We start from the raw sequence: 16,534 nt of genomic DNA on the forward strand, positions 1-16,534 counted from the left end.
AAAGTAGGCACCAAACTTAGGTAACCTGCGATATTAGCCACACGCAGTCTGTCAGATCCGGGAGGGGATTGCGTTTGTTGCGTATCAAACAATGGGGCAGAAAGGTCGGTTGAAGTTTGTGGGATTTGTTCTTCCATGTTGGATTTATAAGTGTCTATGTTAAATTAGACGACTCTATTAATATTTGAGTAAAATTTGGGGTGGAAAGGTCCCTCCAAAATAGTGTACTTACCTTTACGTAGCTGAAACAGAACTAAACAGTTAGTACTGAGCAATGCTAAAAACAAAATGAGTTTCTAACATATAGCAACTAGAATTTTTTTTTTGTAATTTATTATTATTATTTGTTTTGACAAATCAATTAACTACTTCTAGTTGCTTCTAGTTGTATGTATTACTACTGTGTATGTACTTGAGGACTATGTTATTTGTATTGCTGAAAAAGAAAACTAAAATTAATTAAAATGCCTCTAACCATTCTCTGTATACACACAAAATCACTAGTGTTAGACGTTTCCCTTTTATTCGATTACCACATTAATCCCTTTATTTGTCTTCTATTCACTAGTTACTCTTGTTGTGCTTTGCTCTTCAGTTTACAGTAATCCTCATAACTCACAAGCTTTCATATATAAAAAAAGAGGTTTTTCATCCCGCAAAAGCACATTTCATCCTGGTCACGATTAGCAACCAGTGTTCCACAGGCTTTTCCGTCATATTATGCTCTTGCCTATCAATATACTCGTGAATCCTCGCTATAGCAAGTCAGCACAATATCATGTGAATTCCAGAAAAGCCTGGGTTTCGAATGATCTATCTAGTGGTTCAAATTAGGACAAAATCCTGCGCCCTCAAGTCTCACTCAACATGTCACAGTGAGCGTACTCGCAGCGACAGAATTGCGTTGTGTTTTTCATCCCGAAACAACTCTTAGCTAAGGGCTGGTTCGAAATGCCGCCATAAATGATTCTTTAAAAAAAATGATAGTTAGTGATTTGCATGTATTGAAAAAGAATGATCACGACATAATTTTAACAAACAAAACAGGTTTATTTAACATATATGTATACAAATGAGTACAATATAACTGGTAAATAAGTTAGATTAATTGGTATTTAATTGTTAGACAAATTAATTGAATGCAAGCATTATCTTGCTGTTAGCTATATTACAATGTTGTAATATTCTTCATATGGTTTTTCCACTAATTCCTTAGCAAGTACAAAATAATTAGTGTTTGTCAGAGCATACCACTGTTCAAAATATGAAACAGGTAATTATATTATCTTAATAGTGTAATTAGTAATTGACAATTAAATTAATAAGTCGCATTATTATTAAAGTTGAATACTAAGAAAATAATACAGTTGTCGGGGTATATTTATGTGAGGAAAGGTGTCTTATAAATGCATTAAAACGTATGCAGGTAATAGGTTGGCTTTTGGGTGATTTAATACAGTTTGTTATTAAACAATAAGGGTTGTCTTACCCGAAAATATTCTGCAACGCCTCGGGGGGGGGGGAATCTGTTCCAGACATCAATATAGTTCTTTTCTCATCTTTTCCCTCGTAATTATTAATTTACATCTTCTTTACACAATGACAAAAATCCGCCAACCGTATCACTACTCTTTCTTCAGTCATGTCTTGCACAAAGATCACTGTCTGTGTGCCCCTGTCTGTCCCTTCTTTTTCCCCTTCAAATATATATATCTCTGCATCGCCTCGGGGGGGGGGGTGAGAAATAAATTGATACTGTACCATGCACAGCGTCGTAGTGACAATTAATATCTTTATAAAGGTCTTGTTATGCAAGACCTGCTGTGTCTTGTTCTGGTAATTTCTACTCGTATCATATAACAATTTTCACCGTTCTTCGGACCTTTGCATTCGATCAACATTCTTGTCCGCTCAGGAGAACGGGTGACGTCACTGTGGTGTAGTATTACGGCGAGCGCACCCCTGGGGTGTTTGAATTCGAAAGTAAAAGCTTAGCTCTGTCAAGGGACGCTATGTTCGTTGTACAGACCGTGAGAAAAAAAAAAAATATATCAGGCACTATTAGGCGAAATTACTTCTTGAAAGTAAGCGAAAGGGCTGAAAAGTGAAAACATTTTCACAGTACTATAGGTTCTAATCCCTCTCGTGTTTGGGGGTTTCATAAAAAAAAAAAAAAAAAAAACTTTTGTGGCACAATATGGTTGATTTTTTTTGTAATGCATTTGGTGTAGGTACAGTATTCTAATAAAAAAATAATTGAAACGTTTTAGATTTTACAAGGAGAATTCCCAACTCCTTGAGAAGTCACAGAATGGTGCCTTTTTCTTGGACCTTTGTTCACTAAGGCACTCTTCGTGGGTAGCATAGTGGGCAGGATCGCTGTTCTCTCCACATCTGGTGGAAAAGACGTGAGTTCGAGTCTCATTGATGTTGGGAGAAATTTTTATGGGCCCTTTTCGCAACGTGGCTGAGTTAATCGATCTCAGGCAAGGGTAGCTTGGTATTTCCTCCCGGAAACTTAGATTCTTACGTACAGCAAACAGAAAATCGTCCTCAGAACACACGAAGCAATGGCCTTGGTCGCTGATGCTGCTAAAACTCTACAACAACACAAGATGTATTCGATTTTCGTTTCTGCCTAAGTTGAATACACTCTGGATTATCGCTTTCTCTTATCGGCACAGTAATAAAAAAAGAGGACCACATTGAACACATTTTATCAAAAGGACTAAATTTCCTGATTTTATGCACAGATGGAGTAGTCCGGTGAATAAAAAAACTCCCTACTTAATTTCCAACCTCTTTAGCGATGTCCAGCCATTCATCTTTCCAGTCATGATTTCATTTTCGATATCAGACGATCATTGAGATGGATCTTTTATATCGTGTCCATGTTGCATTCTTATATGTATTTTCAAAACACGAGCTGCCAACTTAGTTCGCGTCTGTTTTCTTTCAGAAACTTGAAATCAAACCGTCTCGCCTCTTTGACCTTCCTGAAAGGCTGCAAGGAACTGCGTTTTCTGTAAGTATTCCATTTACGATATTATTTGTGGTGTAGGCCTTACGCCTGCCAGTATGAATCAATACCCAGTATGCTCCCAAGTAGAATGAATTTTTATTCTATTGGCAGCACTGTATTTATTACCACACTAGTGCGTATTACACTGGATGCTTTTTGAACTGTTAAGTGATGCAGTGGAATTTTTTAACAGGGACCTCAGCTACAACTTGATCAGAACTCTGGACGAAACCCCATTTCTCAGCCAGAATAAACTGCTCGATCTCTTTCTGAGTAATAACTTCATCCCCCGCCTTCCCAAAGATGCCTTTCATGGTCTGGACAGCCTTCAGGTCTTGTAAGTATTTTATCAATTACTATTTGCACAGGAAACGCATTAAATGCGCTGTTTTCCTTAGATAAGAACCCCCTCGTGGGTAGCACAATTGGTAGAATCATTGTCCTCCCAACAATGGGTGGAAAAAGACCTCAGTTCGAATCTCGTCAATGATGCCAGGAATTTTTATGAGTCTTTTCACAATGTGGCTGAGTTAGTCGGTCTTAAGCGAGTGTAGCGTGGTTTTTCCTCCCGGAAACTCGGGTTTTATGCCCCTCTAACAGAAAATTGACCATAAACAGAGGCAATTACAAACATAAATATATATGGCACAATACGGTCCAACTCACTGAAACTCAACAACAGCAAGGACGTGGATCTGCTTGAAAGAGTGCAGTATAAAGCAATAAGGTAAAAAGTATTTCTAGATGGGAAGACCAGTTTTTTGGGTTGCAAAGTCAATAGGGACTCTTTTTATTTCGCTGATGAAACACCCATCTTTTCGTAAATTAAGCACACATCTTCCTTTTAATCTTTTTAAAGTGGCATACATGCCCTGGTTTATTCTGTTCATGGATGGAGAAAAAGTGGAGTAATAGCTTTAATAAAACCCCTTTTTTGTCCATTCTGCAAAATGGATTTTTTTTTGGATCTCCTTTTAACAATAAGGCTGGTTGCTTCGAGAGCAATCAAATATTTGGTAGGCGTAAAGAAATACGTCGCTAGGTTAATAATACAATTCTTATTTCTAAGTTTCCTGATTAAGGGACCTCGTCTTTTTCATGACTGACACAAAGTCGCCCAACTTTATTATTTGTTTCTCAGATAGCTTGGCTACAGCTTAATTAGGTCTTAATCGAATGTCTGGACTTTATGAAAAATGCCATAACGTAATTTTCCACAGAGTAAAGAATGGACAGGAGTAGGCGGTCCTGTATAAAACTGAACATAAAGCTGAGGGTGCTTCAACAATATTTTCCTAGGGAAGGGAGAAAAAATTACTACGGCATCTTGCAAATTATAAACGAACTTGTTTGTTGTTAAGATGCTATGTACGAAGTATAAAACGTAAAACAATGAAGAGAAGGAACTTTTATGGACTCTTTTTGCACCTTGGCCATGTTAGCCGGTCTAAGACGATATCGCGTGGTACTGAAATTAATTCATGCCTTTCTGAAAATGAGCGTCTACTTTAAAGGAGGATGGAAGGATATGATTACCCCTGACAACCACGCAATACTCACAGCGAGATTGCAACCTTTCAGGTTGTCCCGCTTCCATCTTCCGATTTAAATATTTTATTTCCCTCGCCACGACAGCGAATCAAACTTGAAATCCAAACGTCTCACCGCTTTGATCTTGCTCAAAGGGTGCAAGGAGCTGCGTTTTCTGCATTACATTTATGATATTATTTGTTGGGTATGCGTTATGCCTGCCGGTATGCTTTCAATTAGAATGAACTGGAAGCATACCCATTGCACAATTAAACTTTTCCGCGCATTTGTGTGAGTAGCACACCGGATGGAAAAGACCTGAGTTTGAGATTCATCGATGAAGTGAGGAACTTTTATTAGTCTTTTTCGCAACTTGCTGAGTTATTCGATCTCCAGGCGAGGGTAGCATGGTTTTTTCTCCCAAAAACTCGAGTTTTTCGTCAAACAAACAGAAAATCGACCTCAGAACACACGCAATTTACAGCACAATATATAAGGAGCAATGTGGCCTTAGTCGCTGATGCTCCTAAAACCTTATTACTACACTGGTGTGCAAAACTTAAGGACCAACACTATTTCTAAAGGTTACAACCGCAAAATCTTTACTTAAGGTACTCTTTACTGATGAGAGTAGATTCAGTCTCAGCAGCGATTCTAGACATCAGCTAATCTGGCGAGAGGTTGGCACACGGTATCACCCCGGAAGCATCACTGAAAGGGATCGATATGGCGGCCGAGGTGTTCTCGTCTGGAGAAGCGTTATCTTGGATGGCCGTACACAACTCCAGATATTGGAAGGCGGTACTGTAACCGGTGAACGCTACTGTACTGAGGTAATCCTTCCCCATGTGCGTCTGCTCCGAGGTGCCATTGGCCTCGAGTTCATGTTTATGGATGATAACTCCCCATCGCACTGCATCTGTTGATGTGCTTTTGGAAAGTGAGGATATTGTTCGTATGGATTGGTCTGCTCGTTCCACCGATCTAAATCCCATCGAACACCTAAGGGACGCTCTGGGGAGCCGCTTAGCGGCACGCCCACACCCACCAGAAAATGTTCACCAGCTGAAGATGGCGCTGACAGAGGAATGGACGATGTTATCGCAAGAACTTATCAATAACATTGTTCTAAGTATGGACAGGCTGTGCAAAGCTTGCATCGACATTAGGGGTGGTCATATCTCGTACAGAGGATTACCTCTTCCCTTTGTTCCATCTTTGGCAGTGATGCATCTGTATCATGGCAGACAGTGCTATGTTGCCATTTTTGAATAGTCTCTCTGTACCGTTTTGTTTCTGTTGTTGTGTCGGTGTTGTTTCCTTCATCATTTTTGTATCTCACGAGGTTCCTTTGGTATGCTTTTCCCATATCCAGGCCACTCCTACAGGTGAAAATCTGACTGGTCCTTAAATTTTGCACACCAGTGTACTACTACTAGGTTGAGGAGAACCGTTGTAATAACGGAATAAATCCGAAGAAGAAGATAACCTGTTATTGTCCAAAGATACATAATAGTTCCCAACTAATTTTTTCCATATTTTTAAGTGTTGTTATAGGAATTCAGAAGAAAGATTTATTTGCATGACCTCTACTATATTTCAATTAAAATTTACTAAAATAATTTAAAAACAAGACCTGTTTTAAACTCCTATCTTAATTAAAAGTGAAGATATGGATTTTCAAAGAATATATCATGCGCGAGAGCTAAAACTCTTCCTGAATATTTTCTTTCTTATTTATGTCTATCGTCTTTACCAATTTTCAGTAAAACCTATTTGGTAGGTTTGGAAATCGTTTATTTTTTCTATGATAATTTTATATGACATTGTTCCTTAACTAGTCTTTATCTACTGTTATTCCCTTGAATTGAAAGAATTTTTCTATTAAAACTTTCCTACCATAAACGATTCCATCCTTTGATGTTGCTGAATTTATTTTGAACCTTCCAGGGACCTCATGAACAACCAAATAGACGAAATTCATCCAGAAGTTTTCCAAAACCTCACCCAACTGCGAGATCTGTAAGAACTGTCTCATTACAGTATTTCTAATTTATACTTTCTACCGTTTAACATTTAATGCAAAAATGACATTCAGATGTAATCCATATGTGAAAGTAAGTGAGTTGCACTGAAATATTGCTTCTTCTTATACTGGCCAGGAACTTGGGAGACAACCACTATCCGTACCTACCAAGTCAAGGTCTCCAAAGTCTGAGACAGCTCAAAACTTTCAACAACCGAAACCTTAAAGAATTCCCTCCACCGGAAGACTTTCCCAAAGTCCACACCCTGGCGCTCTCCTATGCGTACCACTGTTGTTCTTTTCGTCCTCTGGTTCGCCACTCTCCTCTGCCGGCTTCGCTCAAGGAAACCATCGTGTGGCTGACCCGAGACGAAGTGGACATGAATGTGTGGAGCACCAACTTCACCGACGTCTGGCCTGGTTATGGTGAGTAAGAAAACCTAGTAAGGAAAGCGTTGATTAACTCAAATTGTATGGATTGATGCCATAACGTTTTTGTAGTACTGCTATCCTATCCTTGTTTTTACATTTAGAAAACTTCTCCTCCAAATTCGAGGAATTCGCTAGTCAGTTGTGGAACACGTATGGAAGAGAATATGCGATCCCCGATAACCTCGCCCAGCATGCTGAGGAATATTTCCAAGAGTACAGAGCGGTGCAGAGTACCGACGAAGGAGAGAGTAGACACCCTGTGCAGTGTCTTCCTGAGCCAGGTTGGTGCGCATTGATTTCTCTAATTTTCTTCTAAAAATCTATAAAATTCTATCATGTTCCTAAACGTTTTAACAATAATGTCTAGAAACATAACTTCAAATTTGAAATTAAAAGAGCCTCCAGTTACCATTTTTGAAAGAAAGTACTTGGAGGTGCATCACCATCCTAAATAGTCGAAGAATGTATGGTGCAGTGGTCAGTTACAAAAATGTCATCTTTCTTTTATTACAGGTCCATTCATGCCGTGTGAAGATCTCTTCGGGTGGTGGAGCCTTCGCTGTGGAGTTTGGATTGTCTTCCTGCTTGCCATGCTTGGTAACGGGGTAGTTGTGATAGTTCTGCTCTTTGGACGCAGCAAGATCGACGTTCCACGATTTCTAGTGTGCAATCTTGCAGTGGCCGACTTCCTTATGGGCATTTACTTGGGAATGCTGGCAGTCATAGACGCTTCCACGCTCGGAGAGTTCAGGGTAAAGTTCACATTTCATATCAAGCTACAATAAAAAAAAAAGATTTGCCGCTCAAATTATCTTCTAAAATTTTTAATAAAATACTTCCTTGCTAACTATAATCTAAACTTGAATCATGGTTTCTTTTCTTTAATATTTTAAGATAGGGGTAGCTTTTATATCTTTGTGAATTTATCTCATTAACGACGATAGTTTTCCTTGAATCTGCAACTTCCTCTATCTATTTCATCAGGATACAGTAACGACTTTGCTTCTGGAATCGAAAGACTTGGGTGTGAACTCTTTCAATGATTATAGGGACTTTTTCTAGGATTTTTCATCCAATGTATAATTAGTCTCATATGGGGACAGTAAAAAAAAACTGTTATACCAGGGCGACCCGAGTACCAACTCATTTGTCCATGTATATTGTGTCCAAAAGTTGCGCGTGTTCTCTGGTCGATTTGCCTGTTTTTCTGGTCACAAAACCCATGTTTCCGGAGGAGGACATTTCTGTCTGCCCATGAGATCAAATAATTGAACCACGTAGGGGGAAAAAAACCCATAAAAGTTTCTCGCGTCATCGACAGGATTCGAACCACAGATTTTTCCACCCGCTGGAGAGAACGGTGATTTTAATCACTGCTATATACACTGTGCTGCCACTTTATTAGGTACACTCCTGCTGTGCACACAAATGGTTAGTCCCACAACGTTGCAAGTCACATGACTACAGTTGTGGATATAAATGCAGCACAACAACCTTTCTAGTATCAGTTAAGCGCACAAACCGTAGTAAGAATGGGGAAAAGGAGTGCTCTAACGGACTTCGAACGTGCCATAGTAGTAGGTGCAAGACGTCCTGGACAAAGCATGTCTGAAACGGCAGTTCTCCTGAACTTTTCACGCACCACAGTTTAAACGGTGTATCGAGAATGGTGCAACGAACGGAAAACATCCTCTCAACGGCACTCCTGGAAGAAAATCGCTTGTTGATGAGGGAGGTCAGAGGAGGATGGCTAGAATTGTGAAAACAAACAGACGGGCCACAATTCGCACATCACCTCAGAATACAACCTTGGTGCGCAGAACAAAATATCGCAACGGACCACTAGTCGCACTTTGCACGAATGGGCTACAACAGCCGACGACCACATCGCGTACCTTTGTTATCAATGAAGAACAAGAGAGCACACCTCCTGTGGGCACAGCAACACCAGCACTGGACTATCGAGGATTGGAAAACAGTAGCTTGATCTGACGAATCGAAGTTCCTGGTGCATCATGTTGATGGAATGATCAGAATTTGGCGAAAACAACATGAATCTATGGACCCTTCATGTCTAACGACTACTGTGCAAGGTGGTGGGGGCAGTGTTATGGTGTGGGGAATGTTTTCTTGGCACACGGGTCCATTGATACCCATAGATTTACGTCTGAATGCCACATCGTACCTAAACATCATTGCTGACCAAGTGCATCCGTTCATGTTGACAGTTTATCCTGTCAGATGGTTACTTCCAGCAGGATAATGTACCAGTGCACAAAGCCTGAATCACTATGAAATGGTTCCAGGAACATGACAATGACCTTTCTTTGCTGCAGAGGCCCGCTCAGTTCTTCGGATCTCAATTCTATTGAACATCTTTGGGATGAGCTGGAAAGGGCTGTTCGCTACACCTCCGTCGAATCTCAAGGAACTGCGTGACACACTCATGTCTGCATGGTACTCCATTCCTGCACATTTTCAGAATCTTGTTCAATCCATGCCTAGACGAATTCGGGTTGTTTTGAAGGCTGCGCGTGTAGCACAGTGGTAGCATCACTGTTCTCCCCACACCGGGTGGAAAAGGCGCGGGTTCGAATCCCGTCGATGACGAGAGGAACTTTAATGGGCTTTTACACTCCGTGGCTGATTTGCGTAGATAGCAAGGACCCCCTCCCCATTGGAATTTTTCATCCAGCAAACACAGGCAAATCGACCATAGAACACACGCAATTAACAGACATAAGATACACAGCACGGCAGATGAATTTCATTATTTCTGTGGCCTTAAAATAATTTGTTTTTTTTTTGTTTTGAAGGCTAAAAGAGGCTCAACACGCTACTAGGCAGGTGTACCTAATAAAGTGGCAGCACAGTGTATAAATCTGTATATAATTGATTATCAAGTGATATACAAATATTGCTCTAATTTGTTTGGCAACAGGAGTCGAATCCAAGCCTTGTTTCACATGCTTTATTTTATTTCGCATGTAAATACCCGACTTTCTAAGTCTGTTGTTGCTTATTTATCGATGGAGAATTGCATTAAAAAAAACCAATAATTCTCTTTGATTCTTTGAATGCATTACGGTCTGGAACTAGTACTGAAATGGAACACCGAAGGTGTCTAAAGTTTGATATCACTTTTCTATAATTATTTATCATAATTATAATTAAAGAAATAATTATATTGCTGCCAAAGTTCATTAGTTATATTTGTGCACTAATTTTCAACTATCTCCTTACAGATCTACGCTATTCAGTGGCAGACATCAGCTGGCTGTCAAATCGCTGGATTTCTTGGAGTACTGAGCAGCGAACTATCTGTCTATACTCTGGCCGTCATCACTTTGGAGAGAAACTACGCCATAACCCATGCCATGCACCTCAATAAACGACTGTCGCTAAAGCACGCTGGCTACATAATGGGTGGAGGATGGGGTTTCGCTTTGCTCATGAGTGTTCTGCCATTGTTTGGCATCAGTGACTACAGGAAATTCGCCATTTGCCTTCCATTCGAGACCGAAGACATGGCATCCTTGATTTATGTTGTGTTTCTCATCTTTATCAACGGCATTGCCTTCCTTATCCTAATGGGCTGTTATCTGAAGATGTACTGGGTCATTAGAGGGTCACAGGCATGGAATTCCAACGACTCTCGGATAGCAAAGAGGATGGCGTTGTTAGTGTTCACGGATTTTATCTGCTGGGCCCCCATAGCTTTCTTCTCCTTGACTGCGGTGTTTGGTTTCCAGCTGATATCTTTGGAGGAAGCTAAAGTGTTCACAATTTTCGTCCTTCCACTCAACAGTTGTGCCAATCCTTTTCTCTACGCAATTTTCACTAAGCAATTCAAGAAAGACTGTGTTCTTATCTGCAAGCGAATAGAAGAGTCTCGAGTAACTAGAGGAATTGGCCGATGTCGGCACAGTTCAAATTTTTCCAACCGACACACTCCAGCCAACACCAACTCGGCAGCTGACAGAAAGAGTGGTGGGGAGCATCCCTTGTGTCAGTGTGCAAATCAGAAGAAAGATGATAACATGCCTGCTTATCGACGTGGTAGGCGTTGGAAAGACCTGGCAATGAGGTACTTGCTATGTCGAGATAAATCACAGAATGCTCCAATTAGTGAATACACATGTGCCATTGCCAGGATCCAGCGACATGCAGAGAACAACAACATGCGTGGATCTAGTGTTTCCAGCGAGAACTTTTCCTCTCGTTCAGACAGTTGGAGGCAAGGAAACTTTGCCCTTCGCCTGCTTGAGCGTGGAGGAAGACGTAATTCTTGGACCTGCACTCACAAATCATCACAAGATTCTAGTAATTCTTGCAGTCGGCAAGATTCGTCCACTTCAACTTTCCGCCTTTCCCGTTCCAGTGTGAGTAGTGACACTTCAAATTCGCTCCATGGAAAATCCCTTCGGGAGAGATCTATTGCAGCCCAAGCCGAGGCAAATATTGGAGCCTGTGGATTCACACGTTACTCTATGGGAACCAGTAAGGAGAAGCCAAAACTGTGCCGACAGGGAGCAATAGAAGACAGTCCCTTGGCAAGAGGTCAGAAGTCAACAGACGTGATTGCCTTCAAGAGGTCTCCACCTGTATCAGGATCAGGGTTGTGTTCAACTTGCGGGAGAAGAGACACGGTGCCATCCCTCAAATTCAAGAGCAAAGAACTCGAAGAGAAGTTCAACTGCTTCTACAACAGACTGGTTGAGACAAGCAATGAAGAAAGTAGTGACGCTGCAACTTCGAAAGATGACCAAGTCCTCTTGTCAAGTGATCAATCCACAGGGGACCAGAAGACGGATTCTGGAAAGGACACTGTGGACACATCCTTGTCAGAACAACACAGCGACGATCTAGACACAAAGCCATACATTGAACTGGAAAGACTAAGCTCAACAAGACACCACAGTGGCTTGGCTAGTCGTGACGCAGGCCGTGACGTCATAGCTGAAGTTGTGCAGGTGGAAAATCCGTCATTCTCTGCAGATCAACGTCATTTGCATGTTAATGCAGACAATTTTTCAAAGCCCAAATCGAGCAGTCTCAGCAACTTGGGTCTTGATTTTAAACTGTTCACTCGTCGCAAAGCGAGCTCCGACAACTCTCTGAAGAAAATCTCCCTGAGGAGCCTACCGGCATTTCTCAGATCTCTGTCTAGTCAAAATACCCAGTTGGTTGGCCTTAAGTTACAAGTGCGAAGTCATAGTCAAATGTTACCTTCCTTTCCTTGCCACCTTCCTACCTGCCATAGCGAGACTGTTATAAGTCAGGACTATCCTCGCCAATGCCAACAGCACCACCACTCTCACGAATCCTGTCTCAGAGGAGAGCCACGAGGACCTCTGATGTCCACAGAACATGAATCTGCTTCCGAAGAGGATGAGGAAGAAGACGACTTATTTATTGAGGTGAAACTTGTCCCCGACAGACTTAATGCTGAGGGCGCTGCAAGACCAGATGACGTGCTGTCAAACACACAACCTCTGCCGCTCTGTCCAACTCCAAGCGCAACAAGTGAAGATATACCGCTAATTGATGCAGCACAGCGTTAGCGTGCTGTAGCTTAATTTTTCTATTTGTTTGTATTCTAGCTGTGATATTAAAATATTGTCACCTTCTCAGGTTTATTAGTGTTGTCTTTTTTATGGCACCCCACAAAAAATATTGAAATAAACAAAATAAATAAAACATGATTTAACAGGAACAGATAAATTTTCTGGGACAATTTCTCCTTTAATCATTTTGTAACATGGACTTCAAACTGTTCAAATCAAAAGGTCCCACGCAGACCCGAGCCTTACCTGGAAGGATTGCCTTACCTTCTACTCTGCCATGTGGGCAATCGAGATCTGGTGGGTGGGTATAATAAATCCTAAGCTGATTTAGCTTATATACAGATCTCGTTATATGAGTGGGGGATTTGATCATCTGCCACATATCGAAACAAGTTTATAGGTTTTGAATGCTGGATCCTCACGTGGATGAACACGGTAGCTGGCAAGCCCTCACTGCTCATTGCCCCCAACTCTAGGGCAATAACACACACGAACTAAGACTTTACAATCGGGAAGTAGCAGATCGCATCAAGGAACATCCACATACTTGTACCAAGACTTGGAGAACAATTCGCTCTGTCTGGCGAATTGATGCTTCTAGTATTGAGAACATCGTCTCTGGCCCTCGCATATCTGTAAGAAAGCAAATCGATCAACGTGTTCCATTCTGCTATGATGTCAACAAACTGGTGACTATACGGAACATGCTCCCTGCGAACACAATACAAAGGACAAGTTTTGACGTGTGGTTGCTGTAAAATTAGGTGCCACCCTCTGGTTGTGAAGAAATTTCTGTCTGGAAGGAGGTCGGTCTGCAGGCAAACATTCCAATATACATTTCTGATATGTAGTAAATAGGAAATTGATTTTAGACCGTATTATCTGAAAATACTGTATTTTTATATTTGAATAAAGAACAGTGGATCACCAATATTTTTGTTTCTGTGCTATATTTACAATTTTATGTTTGTCTACCCATAATTCAGCTTGAAAGTAACCACTTTATTTGACTGTGTGCCCTTGTTTGTAACCTTAAGTAAGATAGTCCGAAGTCATTGAAAATGTTGTTTTTCTCTGTACGCCCTCCTGGCCGGATGGCTTTATATGTGTGAGATCAAATTTTGGCAACAGATATTATATGTACACTCAGTGATCACTGAATTATGATCACCCCATTCGTAATGGACTATGCTGTATTGCTCGCAGCCGAAGAGCATCCACACGAGAGCAGTGGTCGTGCAAGTCAAAGTGATAAAGTAAAAGTTATGGGATGTGGTAAAGATATTACGGAGTTTCAAAAGGGCATGATTGTAGGAGCTTCCACATCGGAAACGGCACGTCTCGTGGGGTCAGATGCTCACGGCCCACTGTGGTTAAAGTACGAAGAATGGTTTCGAACAGGTCAAAGAACCTCCCAACGACAAGGGCTACTCAAAGTGGATATTCGTGGTGAGTGAAGGGTGCAGCGCATTGTAGGGGCTCAATAGCTAGTCACTATGCCACAGTTGACATCACAATACAATATGGAGAATGCAGGAACAATATCTGAAATGACAATGTGCCACACACTTAGACGTATGGGATTCCACAGCAGACATTCTCAAGTGACCGTCTCCTCACTGCTCATCATCATCGACGGTGTATACTGTCGTGTCAACAATAAACTGGAGGACAGGAAATGAGTGTGCTGGTCGGATGAGTACAACCTGGTGCAGCGCAAGCAACAGTAGTTCATGGGCCCTATCGTGCACGGTGCCCACTATCCAGGCTGGTGGCTGTGGTTGCTTAATATGGGACATGTTTTGCTGACAAGAACTAGAACTTATTTTGCGTATGGACCAACTTTTCACTGGTAAGGTCTTCCCGTTGGTGTTAGGAGACCATGTGCAGCTTGCCATGTTGCAAACTTTTTTCCAGACAGATACAGGATCTTTCATGACGATAATGCCCACAAGTGGTTTGAGGAATACAAGTGACGCTATCACCCATAAGTAAAGTGTATTTTGTGTCAAACGGCACCAGGGGTTTCCTCCATCTCCACGTTGCCTTCATTGTAGGCATACCAGTTCGCTGGGAAGGCCAGAGATTTAAAAGTGTATGGATTTTGTAAGTATAGTGTTATGTATCGTTGTTATTCTGGCCATTTAGCAGCTGGATCCCTGTTGAGGCCCAATCACCCATATTGATAGGTCTCCAAATTCGCCTGAACTCAATCCAGTTGAACACCTGTGGGATGTTTTGGAAAGGGGAGTAAGGACACGTAACCGTCAATGATCACTCAATATAAATACAAATTGACATAACTGATAAATAAACCGTTTATGACCGAGTGTTGACTTGAAATAATTTTTGAAAATACCTTGCACATTGATCAAATTTAGTTTTTTTTTAGTTCTTTTGATCAAACTGCTGTGATTTGATTACTGCCCTCCCATAATGACATCTGGAAGTTTTATGAGGTTTTTGGAAAAATGTAGCCAAGTTATTCGGTCTCAAGCAAGTTGAGTGGTTATTCCTGCCGGAGGTTCAGGTTTTTCGTCCAGAAAACAGCAATCCAACCGAAGAGCACACGTAATCACAAAACAATATATTGACATCTCATAGCCTTAGTTTCTTTACTGCTTAACACACACTTAACATTTTTGCATTTATGTTTATTCAAAAATAGTGTCTGAATTCAAAAAATTCAGACACTAGTGGATTATAATAGCGTCCCATCCTTCACAGTTTTAAAAGGTTGAAGTACCTAATGCTGCATCATACCTCTCGTACCTTGAAAAACATTGGAGAGCTGCAGAGAAAATAATGGACACCTCCACCAAATTTTCCACATCCTGTTCTTCCACAAAGAAATTGGTAATCGCTTAAGTAGACGCAGACAGTAACAGACATTTTTACCACTCTCAGCATTGAATAAATCTTCAAAACACAGATAGAATAATCTGTAATTTTTTAAAGAAATTAAAAGCAGCTTACACTCCATGCACATGCAGGTTGAAGTTCTCATTATTTCACCAATCTCCAAAGTTTGGATAGAAACAATTTTTCCAGTTCGCACATCATCCTTTAAGTTCCAAACCTTTTTGGTTTTAAAATTTTCTAGAAATAATATATTTTCTCTAATTAAGAATACAGTTACAGGGATGGATTTACACGTGGGCACCACCCGGGCCTCCAGGCTAATAGAGGGTCCTGTATAGGCATGAACAATCCGATTATAGTTTTTTTTTTTCCAAGGAGGAAACTTCATTGTTTGTATTCTGGTCGGTTGGGGGAGAAGCCCTTCTCGTCACCTAGTTTTTCCCCAAAGGTATATAAAATCGTGAATAAATTATCTACATCAATGTAAGTTCAGCCATTTCTAAGAATCAATAGAATTCAGCAATAGAATTCAATTCTATTGCTGGACTAAACCCATAAAAATCTGTTCCCTGTATTTCCTTAATATATTGGACATCAAACAAAGGATATTACCATATTGTCCTCACTACGCGAAATTATCCCTGATGTGTAATTTCCAATAACTTTTAAATGTTTAAAATATAAGTGTGCATCGTTGCCACTAGCAACGGTTTCTCCAGATTCTTCAAATTAAACAATATTCAGTAGAGACGTAACCTGCCCTTAAAGGGAAGGGCATTTTATAGGAATTGAAGTACCTAACGTACTTCAATTGCTAGATGACAAAGTAATTTGTCATCTAGCAATCTCTCACAGTTATATTGAAATTCTATTTAATTTTTGGGGCACACATCTCCCATCTTCCCATGGTGGAAATAAAAAGTTTCCATGGTATTTCTCTTGACGTGTCATCTCCCATAAAAAAATTGATAACCAGAATTTAATTGTGTTACTGCGATTCCTATATAACAAAGAGCAATTTGGGACCAGAAAAGAATCCCCCAATGTTTGTATTGATTGCTGTGTTTACTATTCTCTGTATTAACGGCCTGCCTA

At 40.7% G+C, this 16,534-nt stretch overlaps 1 protein-coding gene across 1 annotated transcript in view; it reads left to right on the forward strand.

Moving 5' to 3' along the window:
• Positions 1–12,574, forward strand: part of LOC150079837 (uncharacterized) — a 143,642-nt gene extending 131,068 nt beyond the window's left edge. Inside the window, exons 11-17 of the mRNA XM_090383248.1 lie at positions 2,960–3,025; positions 3,216–3,359; positions 6,503–6,574; positions 6,715–7,004; positions 7,112–7,291; positions 7,524–7,762; positions 10,256–12,574. Coding sequence (XP_090239374.1) covers positions 2,960–3,025; positions 3,216–3,359; positions 6,503–6,574; positions 6,715–7,004; positions 7,112–7,291; positions 7,524–7,762; positions 10,256–12,574 — 3,310 coding nt within the window. The remainder of the gene's footprint in view (positions 1–2,959; positions 3,026–3,215; positions 3,360–6,502; positions 6,575–6,714; positions 7,005–7,111; positions 7,292–7,523; positions 7,763–10,255) is intronic.
• Positions 12,575–16,534: the final 3,960 nt, after the last annotated feature.

The sequence above is a fragment of the Mastigoproctus giganteus genome, chromosome 10 (assembly GCF_048544385.1).
Source record: "Mastigoproctus giganteus isolate SK-2022 chromosome 10, ASM4854438v1, whole genome shotgun sequence".
NCBI classification, from domain to species: Eukaryota; Metazoa; Arthropoda; class Arachnida; order Uropygi; family Thelyphonidae; genus Mastigoproctus; species Mastigoproctus giganteus.